This window comes from Diuraphis noxia, unplaced genomic scaffold, assembly GCF_037042655.1.
Source record: "Diuraphis noxia isolate RWA-SAM2 unplaced genomic scaffold, SU_Dnox_SAM2 contig0001, whole genome shotgun sequence".
NCBI classification, from domain to species: Eukaryota; Metazoa; Arthropoda; class Insecta; order Hemiptera; family Aphididae; genus Diuraphis; species Diuraphis noxia.
Genome location: NW_028301711.1, coordinates 40748687 through 40769048, shown reverse-complemented (window position 1 = coordinate 40769048; position 20362 = coordinate 40748687). Strand labels below are relative to the sequence as shown.

Below are 20362 nucleotides of genomic sequence, written 5' to 3'. Positions count from 1 at the left end.
CAACATCAAAGAAGCCCTCAACGTAGAATCTACTCCAAAAATCATCCAATTCATCACTAAAGACAACATTATCAATAAAATATAGTTTAAGCTCATATTCAATTATAAACTTACTTAAATAACCTATAATTAATCAAATATTGTAATCTTTTTTCCCACCTATTTTTCTCAAATAGCGGTTGAAGCCTGTAACCTTTAAATAAAAAAAAATAAAAAAATAAAATAGTAAGATACCACTTTGTGAAAAACCTTAGTAATAAAATATATTAAACACTATCTTAATGAAAACACATATATTAACTCATAATATATTAAAATTTATAAAATAAAAAAAATAATAAAATTGATTTCATTAAATATAGGTAGTTTTAGATTCTGAACGAAGTGATGAATGTATTGATTTTACAATGATGCATGTGTGTGTTTTTTTTTTGTGTTTGTGTACAGCATAACTAGTCGAAATAATGCTTCAATTTAAAACTTTGGGGGTGGTTTCCGAGTGAAAAGTGAATATCCTTGGTGCATTGTAGAGGTCAACAGTAAACATTTTCCAACAGTTTTAAAAAAAAATCGAGAAAAACAAAAACAAAGTGACAGAAAAACTGGAATTTTTACGCAAAACCAGTTTTCGACCAAATCGATTTTTATATGGTTATAATTCAAAAACTCATCACTGTAAATACTTGAAATTTTCACCAAATGTTTATGTTAGTGTTATCTATATACAGTTTAATTGTTTTTAAAATTGTACATTAAAATTTTTTTACTTTTTTTTTTTACTTATTTATAGACCACTGAAATTTTCGATTTTTATGATAATTTTTTTTAAGGGTCGTTAAAAAATTTTTAGATGACCAAAAAAACTTGAAAATTTAACACAAGGTTCCTCATAAGTTGTTCTTAATGTAGATAAAAAAAATTAAAAATCGTTAGACACAATTTTTTTTTTATAAGCGTCTATACTTCAAATTTTTACGAAATCAGCGAAAACGCGGAAATTTGCAAGTAATTTTGAAGTGGAAAAATCATAAAATTTTTTGTGTTTTTAACTAAGGATTAATAATACAACACTAAGTTTTCCGTAAGTTTTTCTTCAAATAGCTATAGAGAAAACTCGAAGCATCATTATAGGAAAAATTTTAAGTGCGTTTGAATTTTAAATTTTTACGAAATTGCGTAACGATAACGATTTATCCTGAAACGATATTTGTTATTATTCAAAAAGTATAAGTCGTAGATACTTGAAAATTTTACCAGTTATTTAAATTGGCATTTTCTTTACATGATTTAATTTTATAAAATATTTAGACTTTTTTTGAGGTATTTATAGACAACTGAAATTTTGTCAACTGAAGTGATGATAAAATTTTTTTGGCCCAATCAAAATACTTGAAAATTTAATACAAAGTTCCTCATAAGTTATTCTTATAGTGATTAAAAAATTATAAGAATACATAGGCACAATTTTTTTTTATTAGCATTTGAAATTCAAATATTGACAAAAATTCGTCATAACCATGAATATTTTTTTTTGTATCTGTCATCACGTTTTGGGGTAGTAAAAATACTTCGATTTTTGACTTCAGTACCTTATTCGATCAGAAAGTGAATCTAGTTGGTACTTTGGGGGTCAAATAAACGATATAAACAAACTAAAAATTAAGGGAAAAACAGGAAATTTTACGTACAATTAGTTTTCGACAAAATCGATTTTGATTTTTGATGTAACTTTAAAACAAAAGACCATTGATACATGAAGTTTTCACCGAATGTTAATATAAGTATATTCTATCCACCATGAAATTTTCAAAAATGTTTGACTCAAGTTAAACTATTCAATAGGTATATGCAATTTTCGGTCATTATTAGTTTTTTTTAAATTAATATCGATAAAAATTATGTTTTGGGTAGAAAATCTTGAAAATTTAATACAAGGCTCTGAACATATTGTTACAATAGCAGTTGAAAAATAAAATAAATTCATAGGTAGTCACTATTTTTTTTTAAAAAGGATTAAAATTTCGAATTTTGAAAAAATACGTAAAAATCACAAAAGTTCGCAAATTGTTTTAAGCTAGAAATTTATAAAAAACGTTACAGTCAGAGGCGTATTTAGGCACAGGCCCTATAGGCCCAGGCCTAGAGCGGCAACATCGAAGAGTGGCAAATTTCAACAATTATTTTTTTTAAAATTATAAAAAGTATTTTTCATTTGATGAAATCAAACTCAACTAATTTTTGTTCGCTTAAAATGAATCAACTATATATCTACATGTATCTCAATGTATCTTTTTTAGTATAATATTATAATATAATAAATTGTATATTTAAATATGTTATATAAATAATTATAGGAAGGATGAAGGGGGGAGGAAGGCGGTGAATTGGAAAGTGCCTAGAGGCGGAAAAACCTTAAATACGCCACTGGTTACAGTCTACTGTTACTGAGACTTGTTGATAAGATCGACAATGTGTCAGATTTCCACCGTATTTTACTTTTAAATTATTACCATGCATACTAAATAAATATAACCATCAATGTTTTTCGTACCTATGGTTTTAATTTTGTTTATTATTTGTTTTTAGCCGGAAAAGAAAACGTCACACACATCGTCATGATCTAATTACCATATGCTCACACATGGTTATGCATAGAAGACTTATAATAAGTATTCTTGTAGTTGTTTGCATTCTACTCGTTTTAGGGGCGTCATTCACAAGGCGAGTCTGAGGCAACCATAACTAGCTGTTACCTATTAATTGTCGTATCTATCATATGATTATTTACTAAACATTTAAATATTTAAAAATACCACAGATATCAAATATATGAAAAATACATTTTTTTTTGTATCGAGATAATCTTATATCTTATCACTCTATACTATACATTAAATACATAATAATTTATATCTTATAAATTGTATAATGTTTACATATTTTTAATTCCTTAATATTGTCCTAATATAACAATATGCATCAGTGACGTATCCAGGATTCATTTCACGGGGGTGTTTTAAATTTAATAGACATTTGGAAGGTGGGGCTCCGCCCCCCACACCCCCTGTATAATTTAAACAAGTACCATATACTGATATAAATTATTATATTAATGGAGATAATTATAATAAGTATGTCGTATGTGTACAATTTACAAGTCATATTAAACTTTTATTTTATAAAGTACAAAAATAGATGATTATAATAATGTGGTACTATGATTTATGATAAATTGAGAACCTAGGCGAATTTTAAGCAGCGGGATTGGAGTGCAAGTTCATCAATAAACTCTGCCGTAGATATAGGTATATCTCCATGGATATTCATTAAAGCTAGACCATTTAGCCTGTTTTCACCCACGGTTGTGATAGTCTGTGTATCGTCTATATTATAATACAGGGAGATTCTTTTAAGTGAGTACACTAATTATTTCGAAAAGTATTTACTTTTTTCAAAATATTTTTTTCATGGTTTCAAGATGTTAAAAAACCAACGTTTTTATTAAAAAATTATATTTTTAAATATTTTTTATCCTAATCATTTTTTAAGTTTTTTACTTTTTTGAATGACAACATAGAGTTTTAATTTCATATTCCAAAGCAGAATATTTTTCTAAGTATTTTGATAAAAATCGAATTTAGGGCTAGTAGTTTTTGAGTTATAAGTATTCAAAGTTTAGATTGGCAGAGTGGAGTGGTACGGGATTACCCCGCAAAATGTTTGTCCACTACTCCGCTTGTCTAAACTTTAAATACATATAACTCATAAACTACTCGTGCTAAATTCAATTTTTATGAATCAAAATACTTAGAAAAATATTCTGCTTTGGAATATGAAATTAAAACTCTATGTTGTCATTCAAAAAAGTAAAAAACTTTAAAAAAATGATAAGGATAAAAAATATTTTTTTAATAAAAACGTTGGTTTTTTAACAACTTGAAACCATGTAAAAAAATATTTTGAAAAAAGTAAATACTTTTCGAGATAATTAGTGTACCCACTTAAAAGAATCTCCCTGTATAGTCTATCAGAGTACATCGTATTCTATTAACATTATAATTTATAAAAATTACCATTGATATTTAGGTAGTGTATAATTCAATGAAAGCTAGCTGAAACTTAAATCACAGATAAAGTACTTATTTTCGTCTTTCATGGAAATTCGGTCTAATGAGTAAATTCAGAGTTTGGTGAAAATATAAAAAAATACGGATGATGGGGAGTGCTCTAACACCCATATCACCCCCCCCCCCTAAATACGCCCCTGATATGCATATATATAAACATTAATTTATACATTTAAATTTTTGAGATAATAAGGTGTAGAAAACTAATTTCTTTAATAACAAATAAACGGGGACACGATGGCCATAAAATATAAACGAATTGTGTTTTATTTTACTAAATAACTGTATAAATAATTGAAAATAAAAATTCTTTTGACATAAAATAAGAACCAATTATCGATTACAAATGACGACGAACTTCTAATTAAATTGGAGATAATCTTTCTTCGAAAAATATCAAGAGATAAGTAGATGCAAATATACATTGAGAGATAGTGAGATAATACATACTTCATGTGACATGAAATTTACACCTTTGCTTGGTAATAGCCTGATTATTGTGTTATATCAAAATAACATCATTTTCAATTATTTTACAACGATAATAATCGATGATACATATCATTGCATTCAAGTCAGAGGTCCACCCCACCACCTAATGTACAGCAGAGCGATACCCACTTTGGCCACTTTCCCGCTTTTTTGAATTAACAATATATGCATTTATTAACTTTATCTTCATCCTGTGATGATGAATAATTTATTATTTAAAATTACGTAAAAATAAAACAATTATAAATTACAACCAAACGAACGGCGATATAGATAGGCAATTTAGCTACATTTCAGTTGTGCCGTGTATTTTTTCAAGTTATGTTTATTATAGACATTATTATAGGTATGTAGCTATATTGTAATGACGTTAAATTTTATTACTTACAAGTCATTCATTATTATATTATGATAACAGATATGATATTATGTTGTTATACTATAAGAATATTATAAGAAATAAACCATATAACATTACACTGTTACAATTTATTTATGTTCACCACTTCACCAGATCTGAAAATGATATTAATTTTAAATAATTATAATTTTATAAGGTTATAGTTACTTTATTAATCAGATTTATTATTTTAATATTAAATATATTAACAGTAGGTACATTTAGTGAAAATGAAAAGTAATTTTCGTATATAGAATTTATATTATTTAATATATTTAACTATTTTCTACAAAATTAAGCTGTTAGTTTTTATGTTGTTCACTATGCTTTTGAAAATAATCATGTTTTTGTTACTGTATACTCCTCTCAAAAAAGCTGTCTACTATACAATTATTTTATTTTATTTTCCCAACTAGATTATAATGTTGTATAAAAAAAAACCCTTATTTTAAATTATAATCAGGGAGGTACCTACCAAATTTGTTGTGTGATAAGAATTATTGATGTCATTATATGTTTATCAGTTTATAGATAAATCATTGGTATAAATATACACCTAAAATGCTTTAAAAGTATTTTCACCCTGGGCCTCGCAAATCCTAAGGAGGGCCATGATTGCCATCGCTTGTTTACCATTATAAGATTATACACGTGTTAAGGCCATTTAATTCGCAATTATTAGTGTAGAGGCCAAAGTCTGAGTAACTTAAAAAAACACATCCTTAAAAAGCACATGAACTTTGTGAAAGAGTGTCCAAATGTTATAAATCATTTTTCTCAATTATCACATCCAAGCCATGATACTTCTCTAACACCTTATCTTTTAAATTTGAAGGATCAAAATTGTTTAAAAGAGATTTTATTAGGTTGGAACATGGAATTTTTGCATGAAACTTGCTGAGGTTAATATTATGATGAATGAAATTTCCAATTAATTTTCATAACAATAACAAATAACATAACAATAAAATACTTTAAATTAAAATATTGTTTGAGTAATAATATCAGTTACCTACTGAGAATAAATTATAAAAATTTAAATTTACAAAGACTTGAGTATTATACTTTTTTTACATGATTTTTATATTTTGATTTTTAATATAGTTTTATATAATTAGATAATCGCTTAGTTTAAAACATGTAGTTGACCATTTAAGTGTTTATAATATTTGGGTCTAGAATTTTAATTTTTAGAACTTTTGTACACAGTAATAATTTACGATATTATTTATAAATATTTGTTATTATTTATTATTATAAACACTTTGCTTTAGCTGAATGTGTTGATAGAGCGTTAAAATTCATAAGTACTAGTCGAGTTGAAAAGCTTTTATCAAAGTATCTATAGGGAGTGATAATAAAATTTGAGAAAAATCTCAAGCAATTGCGAAATGAACCAGAAGTTGTTTCTGTTGATGTAACGAAAACATCACCTGTGTCCACTTTATTATTTTCCAACATACAAGTGCAATCAAATTGTTATGTATTTCCACAATTTTCATTATACAATGTGCTTAGTAATAGTTCTCATGGTGCCATGATAACAAACTATTACAAGGGAAATAAGAGTTTAAACAAATCATGCCGCAGTTTAAATGTTTAATGATTTACTTAATAATATTTAGTCTCATTGAACAGTCTCTATCTATGTCTGTTGGTCTGGCAGATACTATAACTAAGACACTTTTTGAAACTTTTATAATAGAGTTGAAGATACCTATCTAAAAAAATTAAATAACAGTATTGGAACATTTTAAGTACTTATATAAATATATCTGATGTTAATTTTTTCATGCATGTATATTGTATATGCATTTCTTTGTGATCTACAGTCTATATTTTAATTTATGTTTAATGATATTTATTGATGATACTTCCCCACACCCTATAAAATAGTATAAATACACCTCTGGCCATCTACAACCATATGCCACCAACGCAGTGGACTAGGATGAGATAGTAATTTATTAAAAGTTTTTTTTACATAGTTATACACTTAAGAATAATAATACTGGAGGGTTACAGAAAATTGTTTAATTTCTTCTGTATAAGGCTGCTTTTTTCGAGATAGATCATTTTTGATGATTTTTTCTAGTACATCTGAACCCAGTGCCTGATAAAAAAAAAGTAATTTTAAAATGATATGGTAAATTATGAATATTAATTTTAAAAAAAAAAATAAAAAAATTTAGTAAAATTTAAAAACAAAATTATATTATGTTACAAAAAGTACAATGTTATAATAATTACTACATGTCCAAAAGATACTAAAATATACAAAAAGATACTATACTTTATATCATTAAGAGTAACATTCAAGGATACTATACCATATGGATAATATACCAGCGTTTCCAAATCATGTGTCGCGATTCGCAGTTACGATTACAATTTTCATAGTTTACCAATTTTTTTGTATTTTTTGGTACAAACTTTTACTTTTGTTTCAAATATTTATTTATTTTTTCTCAGTTGTGAAACAGTTATTTTAATTACTTTAAAATTTTTTGTAGCACGATTTGGTGTTTTAAAATCTCTTACACTCAAATCATCAAATTGGATTACTATTTTAAATAAGTTTTTTTAGGACATATTGTGTTAACAAATTCCATTAAAATTAAATTTGAGTGTTTTAGTGTAGGTTAATAATCTTAAAAAATATTAAACATATTAAATATATTTTGGGAGTAGTCACTTCACAAATTAATTTTACCCTCTTCCATTAAGATGATCTATAACTCATGGAACAACACTAAAATGAGTTTTTGTTTAACTTTGTTTTTTTTTTTTTTATTAGAAAAGAAAATATACAATAAGTAATTTTGATGGTTTTTTTTTTTTTTACAAGGCTTGATGAAGTGAGTGAAAAGGGTGCCCAGTGACACTACTTCAACGAACTATGTTTTATACTTTAATTTTCATTAATAAATAAAATATAGTATTTTTAAAATGGTATAACATTAGACTTTAATATTTTTCTAGCATTACTAAAAATATAACTATGACTTGTAAAGTGATTTCCGCAAACATAATGCCAATTGCCAATTTGTTGCAACCCTAATGCTGATGCCCTTTTTTGCCTCTTTTCCAAATTCTCAGGACATCTAACCATCATAATTATTAATTAATAATTAACGTTTAATATCTGTCACTACTAATTCAAAATAATTCATAAGGGACTAATACTATGATCCTACCTTCCTATCTATGAAATGGTAAATTTTTATTATCCTTAGATAAAACATTACAAACTCTGTAAATATGAACCATAGTTTTAATATAAATATTCAATTAGGAGTAAATAAGTTTAATGATGAAATTAATAATAACAATATTGGTAACAGCCAACAGGTATAATTACTAAAATTATATACTTATTTTACAATACAATATTATCATAGGCGCCCGCAGGGTGGACAAGCTGGGCCATTTGCCCCCCTGGCTTTTTCAAAATATTTTTTTTAATTGAATGTTTTAAGATAAATTACTATATTATACTATACATATACAACAAATTTAAATTATAAAATAAGTTGTAATATAATAAAATAAAATATATTGTATACGAGTATAATAAAAAAGATTATTATTTTAAAACACCTAGTAAAATACTAAAATTATAATATTTATCCTCAAATCCTAACATTGCCCCCTCCCCTAGAAAAATTTCTACGGGCGCCTATGAATATTATACATTTAAAATAATAATCAGTTTTATTTATGTTTTCATAATAATTTATAATTTCCAATATCTATTATCTATGTGAGAAAGCTAGCATATTTGCAAACCATCTCGCTGATAATTTTCAACCCCATAATACCATTCTCCTTCCGGAAAAAATTAATATAGTTGAACAATTTCTCAACTCACCACTACAAATGTCCCTTCCACCGAAGCATACATCTCCTGCTGAAGTTCGCTATGTAATATCTAAACTCCCCAGGAAAAAGTCTCCTGGCTATGATCTAATAACTTCTGAAATACTCAACCAGCTTCCAAAAAAAGTTATCGTACTTCTCACCTATATATTTAACTCAATGCTCCGATTATCTTACTTTCCTTTGTTATGGAAGTTTTCCACTATCATACTCATTCTCAAACCAAAAAAACCACTCGACTGTCCAACATCATATAGACCAGCTATTAGCCTACTTCCAATACTGTCGAAAGTGTTTGAAAAAATATTATTAAAAAGAATCTTAAACATTATCACTGAATCAAAAATCTTGCCTGACTCCCAGTTTGGTTTTCGGCGTTTTCGCACCAAACCTTCCACGATACATCAAATTCACCGTATAGTAGACAAAATATATTTTTCTCTTGAAGAAAAACAATATTGCACTGGGGCCTTCCTAGATGTTTCTCAAGCGTTTGACCGAGTCTGGCATGCAGGGCTTTTATTTAAGCTGAAACTCATCCTACCTCCTACCGTCTAATTATTACCTTATACTCAAGTCCTACCTAGAAGATCGTTTCTTCTCGGTACGTTATGGTTCATCTACCTCCTCACCAAAACCCATAAATGCAGGAGTCCCCCAGGGCGCAGTGACTGCTCCTCTGCTATTTAATATTTTCGTATCCGATCAACCCACACTGCCCACTAGCCTAATCGCTGACTTTGCCGATGACAAAGCTATTATAACCATTTTATGTAACAGATTGTAAATTAAAAAAAATGTGTCCAGCAATGATAACAATCACAAAATATAATTTATGATAAGACCGCTGTTAGAATGAGAGGCGTGATTGATAAAATCTGTCTTTTTCTCTTCCCCATTCCATCACATTTCCATCTATTTGATTAATATAGGCAATATAGCAATTCATTCTTTAATATCTATTGTCACCTTAGATCATATACATAGTAAATGATCTAAGATTGTCACCATGTACCTAGGTACAAGCGTACGTGTACGTTCACTGTCCAGTAAATCGAATACTATACAGTGTTCGTACAAGTTAACAACATTGAATTTGGTCCAACCGTGTATGAGTTGTCGTTTCGTTTTTATGACGCACTTGCTCGCTATTGAGGAACAGCAGTTGTTATTATTTCGCGCCAAAAATTGTGATCGAGTCCGAGATTTGAGATAACACAATGAAAATATCAATATGATCGTCAATAAGTTCGAAGACCTCGTAAGTAAGCTTAGCCGCTTAGGAGTTAGGAGCACAGCCTGACTGCTTAACCGCCAAGACACCTAACTATTAATGATTTGTTTTTATCGTTTTTACTTCTTTGTCGTCCGTTTTTTTTTAATTGTGGCTAAAGAATTGACCTGCTAAATCGTGAGTATAGGAACGCCGTGCATAACTGTGCTTAGCACATTTAGTTATGATAGCTTAAATCCAATCATTCCCCAACTAATTTTTTAAAAATTCTGCAAGGTGTATGTAACATTTTGTGTACTGTAATTGTATCATTGTTTTCGATTTCAGTTCAACAACATGCCTGAAGGTGACGATTTAAAATTCTTGATCACGGAAGAAAAACTTGAAACTCCTTCAACATTTTTATTCCCATTTACTCCGTATGGGATCCAACACGACTTCATGACTGAACTTTATTCAGCTATAGAGGGCCGAAAACTTGGAATTTTTGAAAGCCCTACCGGAACTGTAAGTCATGAATTATTTTCCTTACAAGTCATTATGTTTTTTCAAACATAAAGCTTTTATTTATTTTTATATATGATTGTTTTTTGTATATTTTATTAGGGTAAAACATTAAGTATCATATGTGGAGCTGTACGTTGGTTACTTGATCATGAAAATAGAGAGTGGAATCAACTTAAGTTGGCACTTGAGTCACTTACTATGAAAAATGAACAAACTAATGATGATGATGATGATTGGATCACTGGACAAGCTAAATTAGTGGAACAACAACGTAAAGTATATGAAATAAATAAAATGCTTCAATCATTGGAAGAATTCAATAATAATATTGAAAAAATAAAAAAGGTAGTTATTTAACGTTATATGTATCTATTTGAGTAGTTATCTATTAGTAATTTTTAAATTAACTATGAATCAGAAAAGCTCGGTTAATTATTTACCATATTTTGTAATCTTTTTTAAAATTTAAATATTTCTAGACTATTAGTATCTAAAAATTATAATTTATAATTTAAGCTTCAAAAAATTAATTGTGACACTATAACGATATGTTATAATATACCATATTTTAGACAGCTAAGGATAATGTACTTTGAAAAATGTATTTAATATTCAATTTGATATATAGCAAGAGACAAGAGTTAAAATTGTATTCATTGTCTATTTTTAATTATTAACTGCAATTTAATAATCACTGACATTCCATGACATAGAATAACATGATTAAACCAACAAAATGAAGTGTATCCGAGGATTTATTGTATTCAAGATTGCAATTTACACATTCACAACCGCATGTCAAATTGTATATAGGGTTTCCTGATACGTGGTTTTTTTAACACCCAAATAAATGTTTGGTTTTTTTCAACACATTTTTCTTTATCATACGGTGTCATTGGTTTTTGAATAACTTCACTAGATCTTGTTTTACTTATTTTAATAAATTTTTTTTAAATGAAGTTGGTTTTTTTTAAGGATACACAATTTGCACGTCGTTGTGAACATGTTAATATTAAAAATCTAATGATGCTAAAATATAGATCACATTTCTTAAATTGACCAAATTCATTAAAGAAATATTCAATAACATAATATTATTATAAAATATAAATAATTACTGTGAAACTTCCCTTAAGGGATACCTATAAATAGTGGACATCTCCAAATAGCAGAGATTTTCACTATTATTATACAGGAAAACCCCTAAATACCGGACACTATTATGGTAATTTCATATTGATTTTGACAATTCTAAAATATAGAATAATCGTGGAATGCCTTTCTAAAGATCTATCTATTATAGTTTTAAGTTGATCTTATCTGTCTATTATCGAGTTGATTAAAACATTTTTCTAGTTTATGTTCTGTGAAGTATCCTTTATTACTATTTCTTACTTGTATTTAGTTTTGTTTGTGATTCCATTACATATGAACTTATTGCTCCAACACAGTTGAATTAGAAAATGCTTTGATACACAAAATTACTATGCATCAAAGTCTAATGATTAGCGGACATCTCTAAATAACAGACAAAATTACGGTGACCGAGAGTGTCCGGTATTTAGAGGTTTCACTGTATATATTTATTTTAAACAAATCTGTATACAATTAAAAGTTATAAAAGATTGCATAATAAATAAATTTTTTTTCAACATCTAACATGACGTATTTGGCTTTGGCAATGATTTTTTAACGAAAATATTGATATTTAAAAATTTTTTAAAAAATCAGCCATTTGACTTAAATAAGTGTTTTTACCATATAAATTTTTCTAAAAATCAAATTTACAAATCTACAAATGTTTTATATTTAGCTTAGTTAGCAGTATGTTTACTGATGCTGATTTATAATTTAATAATAATAAATACTGTTTACTGCTATTATAATTGTGTCTGATTATGTTTAATACATTGGCAATTAAATGTACAATATTATATTGTTTTGTATATAAATATAATACATATATTGTATTCAATTAATAAATACATTTTGTTTTATTATATATTCAGGAACAAGAGTTTAAAAAAAATAAAGCTAAGTCATTGATAATAAAAACTTTAAATAAAAAAAATGATATTGAGATAGAAAATGAAAAAGATTTTTTTGAAGAAGAAAATGAATTTGTACTTGAAGAATATGATGAATTGTCATCTGTTGATGATTTGGAAGAAATATCTGATGAAAAAGTAGTGTACGATGGAGTAAAAGTAAATTTTAACCCTTAATATTATATTTTAAGAGTTAATTAAGATTATAAAAAAAACTAGTTAATCTTCTATTATTCTATACTATAATTATTCTAAATCTTCTTCATATCTTGAATAGCATTTATATACTTATACTTCTAAAAGCTAGATAGTTTTATTTTAAATCGTAGAAGAAACATTACATTTTGTATAATTTTAGTATAAGAAATACATTTTAGAGTATTACTAAATGTTTGAAAAAAAATATATACATTTTAAGAAGGATATAATATTTTGCCTATTTATTTGGTAGTTAGTAAAAAGAAATCTTAGTGAAATATTCATTTCAGTAAATATAGTATAAAAATATTAGTTAGTTAATATTGTCTAATAAATTCCATTTTATTACCAGCTTTTAATAAAAATTTTAAAATATTGAAAGGTTTGAGTACAAAGTACAATTTCATTAGCTTTTATTGATAGGTACCTACATAATTTAATAATTATTACTAGTTGTGTAAACTGAAAAATGAAAAAAAAAACTTTTTTGATAGCCAATTTTTTTAATATTGTCTTAAATTAAAACAAATGTCAAATTAAGTCAAAATAAATATGTGATTTTTCTTGTTAATGTTTTTTTTGGTTTTAAGATTTTAAACATTTTTTAGAACGCCTTATTTCCCGGTTGCATATGTTGATCCATCCATTAATTACTAATACATAGTTATGATTGTTGATGTTTTATTTATTAGCTGTAGTTACTGAACATAATTGTGTATAGAACTATAATTTATTGTATTGAATTAAAAAATATGATTAAAAACGAGGAATTTAGCGCACTCGCTCTTGTTTTATATAATTGTTGGTTAATTATTATTTTGAGTTTAATTAATGTAATAATTAATTTTCAAATTTATAGATTTATTTTTGTAGTCGTACACATTCTCAACTGTCACAATTTGTGGCTGAACTGAAGAAAAGTCCATATTCAACATCTCGTATTACACCATTAGCATCTCGTCAAAATTATTGCATAAATAAAACCGTGAAAAAATTAAAAAATATTACATTAATGAATGAAAGGTAATTTTTTTACTTGAATATCTTCAAATACAGTGCAAAACAAACCTAAAATTGACCTTCCACCCACCTATCATCTTATCAATAATTTATAATAAACCCAAGTACTATTTGCCTATTATTTGTCTATTATAATTATTATTTAGTAACTATTTTGCGTTCATCTTGAGCACTCATCTACCCACCCTCCCATAAATATTTAAAAAAAATCAAGAAACAACTGTTTCTAAGATGGTGTTCGTTGCCACTACTTAAGTATTAAATATGTTCAGCTTTTATTTTGACAAATAAATTCTACAATACATTTTTTTTATTTTGCTTTCTTTAATATCTATTTAATATATACTTGCAGATGTTTAGAAATGGGAAAATCTAAAACATCTCAAAAACCTACAAAAGTATTAGATGGTTCAGTAGTTAAGAAGAAAAAATCTGAAACTATTTGCAAATGTCCATATAACGATAAAGATAAAATTCAATCATTAGCTGAGGAAGTTACTACAGAATTAAGAGACATGGAAGAATTAGTGAATAGAGGAGATCAAATATCTGCTTGTCCGTATTATGCTAGTAGAGAATCTGTAAAATTTGCCCAGGTAATGTAAAATGTGTTATAATAATATATTATAATATAAGTTTTATCATATATATGTTTATTTTTTTTTGTTTTTATAGATCATAACTTTACCATATAATACATTATTACATAAAAGTACTAGAGAAGCAAGTGGTATCCGCCTTGAGGGTAATATATTCATTATTGATGAAGCTCATAATTTACTAGATACTATTGGTCATATACACAGTTCACAAATAAATGGTCAACAGGTACATTTATAATAAATATTATTTAATAATATAATCATTTGTATTATCACTTAGAATCTAATATAAAGCCATAATCGAAGTTTTAAAATATGGTTATTTATTGTTGTGTTTATTTTTGTTCTCGGATGTATTTTCTAAAAATATTTCTAGTTAGAGTTGCTTCCAGATGCTGTTATATGCATATTATCATCACTAAATAACATATCATATATTGAATATAATGATTGCAATTGAAAATGTTATATATTACTTCTGCTAATTTACTATTGTACTTAAACCATATTATATGGATTCTATAATAATTTTATAATTATTACATTTCAGTTGACCCATAGTTATAGCCAGTTGATACAGTATAAAAACAAGTTTGAGTTAAGGTTTAGCGCTAGTAATTTGCTGCATTTGAATCAGTTAATTTATGTCATTGGAAAGCTCATTAATATGCTTGGTAATGTAGATATTAATATATTATTATTTATTACATTTTTTTATATTATTTGATACTTTTCATATGCTAAAGGTGGTACTCCTGGCGTTAGTCATGCTGAATCTAGCCGAAAAGGAGTCGACTCAAAAGTATACACACTTGAAAACTTTGTACATCAAGCTGAAATTGATCATCTAAATATGTTTATGCTTGTTGATTTTTTTAAAAAAAGCAAGATTGGTCAAAAAGTAATTAGTTTACTTAGTATACAGTTTTATGCTAAAGTTTCTAAATGATAATAATAATAATAATATATGTTATATGATTTTCGTTTCAGATTAGAGGTTATTCTGAAAAATATATGCCTTCAGTATCATTGCATCCATCTAAACCTAAATTAAGCAATTTGCAAGCTTTCCTTAAACAGATTGAAACCAAAAATAATAACAAAGGCAAAAATCTAAAAACAGGTTGGAAAACAGAAATTCTAACAATTTAAAATAATTATGTATTTAAACAAACACATTTGCATTTGAGTTGTTATTTTTAAATAATAAATTTATAAATGTGTTAAAGATGAAAACAAACACACTGAGCCACAAGTTACTGATATAATTAGTAACAACCCTCTTACACCAGTAATGGCGTTTATAGAGTCATTAACAAATTACTGTGAGGATGGTCGGATTATTTGTACTACGCAAGCATTTGTCAGCAAAGGAGTATTAAAATTTTTGCTTCTGAATCCTGCAGTTCATTTTAAAGAAATTGTTGATAAAGCTAGGTAAATAATTCATTTTTATTTTAATGCTTTTATATTTGTATCTTATTTATGTACAGTAAAATCTCGCTAATCCGAATATCTGGATAATTCGGACAATTTATATTTTGTACTTAAGTACTCATGTATATATACATATACATTTTCTATACATTTGTACTGATATATGTACATATGTAATACATATATCAGAATAATAGCAATAATTATGTGTAATGTAAAATTGTAAATCAATAAATTTTGAATTTATTTAAATACATAGACGTTTTTTGAAAAAAAATCATTATTAAGTTTAAAATTTTAAATAAAACGTTATTTCGTTTAAGGATTTCGGGATAGAGCCTAGTCCCATCTAGTCCAGATAAGCGAGATTACTGTATCTAAATATTGTAATTAAAAATATTCTTATCATTAGGTCAGTGATCGTTTCGGGTGGAACAATGGAACCTATATCTGAATTTAAAGATCAGCTTTTCAATTTGAATGGAGATAATTCTGATAGAATTGTGCATTTTAGTTGTGGCCATGTTGTACCACCTGATAATATTTTACCATTGATTGTTTGTTCTGGACCTACTGGAAAACAATTAGATTTTTCTTACCAAGAAAGAACTTCAATTAAAATGGTGGGATTGCATTTTGTTGTTATTTTAAAGTTTAAAATGTTTAACTAGTATACTATTTAATATCAAGATATGTTATAGCTTAACGAAATTGGTTCATTACTAGAAAATATTTGTCGAACAGTTCCTGCTGGAATTGTGTGTTTTTTTCCATCTTATGACTATGAACAGTTTGTTTATCAGCATTTAGAGAAAAACAAAGTTATTAATAGACTTTCCGAAAGAAAAAAAGTAATTACTTTTGTCTATAATGCATTATATTTATCACACATGATATTATGTTTAAATAAGTTCCAAATCTAAAAATGTATGAAATGTATCTTAATTCTTTACATCAATTGAAGTTGTTTAGAGAACCAAAGTCAACTAATCAAGTTGACGAAGTTTTGAAGAATTACTCTCAAGCTATTATAACAACATCGGCTTTAAATTCTAAAGTAACGGGTGCACTGTTATTTAGTGTTATTGGTAATTTTACATAAAATAAATAAATACTATACATTTGATAATAGGGAGTTATATAATTTGTTTTATATTTACAGGTGGCAAGTTAAGCGAAGGTTTGAATTTTAGTGATGATTTGGGACGTTGTGTTATTGTCATTGGTCTTCCATATCCAAATATTAAGTCACTTGAATTACAACAGAAAATGAACTATCTTAATAGCTACGTGGTATAAATTTGATTTTAAAAGTTAATTGTTTAAAAAACACAGTTATTGTTATTTAGGGTCCAGGCACCGGGCAACAGCATTATGAAAATTTATGTATGAAAGCTGTCAACCAATCAATTGGTCGTTCTGTTCGTCATCAACATGATTATGCGGCAGTATTGCTATTAGATCATCGTTACCAACGAGATAATGTTCGTAATGCTCTTCCTAAATGGTTGCAACCTTCTTTACAAGAACATTCCAAGTTCGGACCAGCATTTGCTCAGTTAAATAAGGTATTCTTTTGTAGAAATATACTTCTAAGAAAAATAAATTATTTTTGCCTTTTTGTAAATTTTGTATGTGTGAAATGCTTGAATACATCCACTAAAATTTTCAAAATTAATTCAAATCAAGCTGATAAGGTTATATCAAAATTATTTTATAGTTAATTTGCACACCCATAAAGTGAATTTGCAGTAACTGGGCTCCATTGGGTTGGTGAGTTACTCAGAAAATCCCAGGGGGAGGGGATCGCTTATAATATGGGCTAATCATAAGTTTTTGGACATAATTTTAATTTTTTTTTTTCATATTTCAAAAAAAAAAAAAATTAATAAAATTACAAATACTATCAAATTAAATTATTAAACTATAATTGTAGCTGTGGTATATTATTAAAATCTTAAGACTCGGTGAGTTAATATCTTGTTTATCCAGCATTCATTATTATTAGCAACACTTATTATTTTATTTTTACCTATGTATTTAAATTATTTTAAATATGTTTATTTTAGTTTTTTATTATTTGCTATTGAATTTAAGGTTCATATTTTATTTTGTTATTTATTCACTTTTTGTTGACAATTTTTTTGTTAAGAAATCAAAACACACTATATAAAGCAAAAATTGATTGTTTGTGGTAATATAATTTAACTTTCATTAGTGTACACATTTAATGTTTTTAAATACTTTACCCATTGCATGGAAATGAATGCAAGTTCATTTTTTTCTACCTACATTTAAGAAGTCTTGTTATTATATATTATTATATTACTATGCACTCACTATTTATTACTATCTTTGCTATTTTAAAGCTCTTTAAATGTAAATAAGTGTTTAAATTAAATATTTGAAATTTTCATGTTTGATAATATTTTGGGACTATTTTGTTCATTGGAAATTCAGTGCAAAATTTTTAAAAAAATTCATTGTCTGATGAAAGAAACATTTTATCACGAAAATACAAATTTTCCATAGACTTATAAACTAGTAATAAATTTTTAAAAAATGCATATATCACTGTTATAGTAAATATTTAAAAGAATTGTTTTTAATAATGTAATAGTATAATAATTTAAGAGTAATAAAAAGTTTAAAAAAATAAGTGAAAATATTAATAACTGTTGTTTTAAAAAAAATTATATATTTTTGATTTAAAGAACTCATTTTAATGATAATAATACTCACTATTCACTTAAAAAAAAAAAAAACGAGTAGGAACCCTGTAATAGTATATTGAATAAGGTATTAAAAATATAAATCAAATATGTCCTGTACTTATCCAAATTTGTTTTGTAATAAATAATAAAATAATGAGTATTTTCGTGTTAAATTTTACTTTTAATATTTACGTATATAATTGTTAATTATTACATTTTATTGACCACTATTATTTATTTTTAGTTTTTTATGGGTAAAAAAAAATTACAACGGTGATTATTTGATAAAATGAAGACTTCAAGGACTTTCAAAAAGAAGATTTTGAAATTAATTTTTAATAAAAATCACCTACCTATTTTTCTACTTTCATAGTTTTGAAAAATTTACTGTTTATTTTTATAATTAATGTTATGTATTATGAACTATGTATAATATTTTATGTAATATGGGTGTTATTTTTAAATGGAATAAATCATGTAAGAATATCATTTGAATAGTCTTTAATTAAAATATATGTTAAAAATAAAATGTTTTAAAAAAAAATTAAATAATATCGCAAAATGTATTTCGCCAAAATTGTAATCAGTTTTATTTATGTTTTTTATTAATTAGCATTTATTAAAATGTTTGATTGATTGCATTACCTAATTATATAATATAGTTTTTACTTTTTTAAAAATATTTTATTTTTGTATCATTACTTATTATTATGTTCAGCATGGAATAACACTGCACAAATAAAATGTTTCCCCTCCTAATAGTAAAAGAGTTGGTTTTTATTTTTTACATTTGGATATTAAATTTTTTTTTCATAAAAAATGTTGTTTCAATCAACAGTTATGGAGCTCAGGATGATGTCAATGTTTTTTTTTTAAATATATTTAACTTGTCATTTATATCTTACTAACTGAATTACCTGTCGTTGCCAGGATTAAGTAAAATATATGTATATATTATTGTTATCTGGCAAGGTTATTTATTAATTAATCTATTTAAAAAATATTTTGTGTTTATTAATTAGTTATTAGGTATCATTATTTTTTAAATTTATCATAGCTTTTACATTTTGGTGGCAGTAGGTACTGCAGTTGCTTTGCTTGTGCTAGTATACAGTTATAGAATAGATTATGAATATCTGTCTTCACACGTGGTTTAAATTGTTAAATTGATCAGCTGCTTGAGTGTTTGTATTATGTTTTATAACAATAATTGACAAAGAAACAACGGTTTTATCACTTATTATCTTAATGTGTGTGAAGTTGGCCCTTCGACTTTGTCCAATCGATTCCAAAACTATGTCAATATTTTGAAAATTAATTGCAAATAATTGCAAATAATTGCAAAATGGTTTTTAGAATTTGCAAATTACTCATAAAAAAATTATAAGCAAAAAACCATTACCGGGGGGGGGGGGGGGGGGGGCACCTTCAGGCAGCCCCCCGACTTTGTCCGATCGATTACAAAACTATGTCAATATTTTGCAAATTGGTTTCTAATCTATAATACTAAATAAAATATTCTAAATTAAATAAAATGCCTAAATAATTAAAAAATATAATAGCAATAAATGAACCTGCATTTTTAAAAAAAAGTAAGTAAAATAAGTAAAAGATTGGAATAGATCAATAAAAAATAAAAATAAAAAATTGAAATTGAATAGAAAAATATAATACATACCAATAAAAAATATTAAATTAATAATA

The 20362-nt window shown here is 26.1% G+C and overlaps 1 protein-coding gene across 3 annotated transcripts; it reads left to right on the top strand.

Annotated features, from left to right (window-relative positions):
- The first annotated feature begins 9917 nt into the window (after window positions 1-9917).
- Window positions 9918-19478, top strand: LOC107161511 (ATP-dependent DNA helicase DDX11). 3 transcript variants are annotated; one of them, XM_089217060.1, is made up of 17 exons: window positions 9918-10159; window positions 10460-10639; window positions 10739-10984; window positions 12649-12846; window positions 13745-13908; window positions 14258-14501; window positions 14581-14733; window positions 15058-15181; window positions 15254-15408; window positions 15498-15630; window positions 15737-15944; window positions 16357-16567; window positions 16646-16795; window positions 16909-17032; window positions 17107-17234; window positions 17294-17512; window positions 18903-19478. In XM_089217060.1, exons 1-17 carry the CDS (start codon window positions 10133-10135, stop codon window positions 18933-18935), a joined length of 2697 nt encoding a protein of 898 aa, XP_089073186.1. In that variant the 5' UTR covers window positions 9918-10132; the 3' UTR covers window positions 18936-19478. The 3 variants fall into 3 exon arrangements, with proteins under 3 accessions (XP_089073186.1, XP_089073185.1, XP_089073187.1); XM_089217059.1 differs by having other exon boundaries at window positions 9922-10159; window positions 17107-17237; XM_089217061.1 differs by having other exon boundaries at window positions 10121-10309; window positions 17107-17237.
- Window positions 19479-20362: the final 884 nt, after the last annotated feature.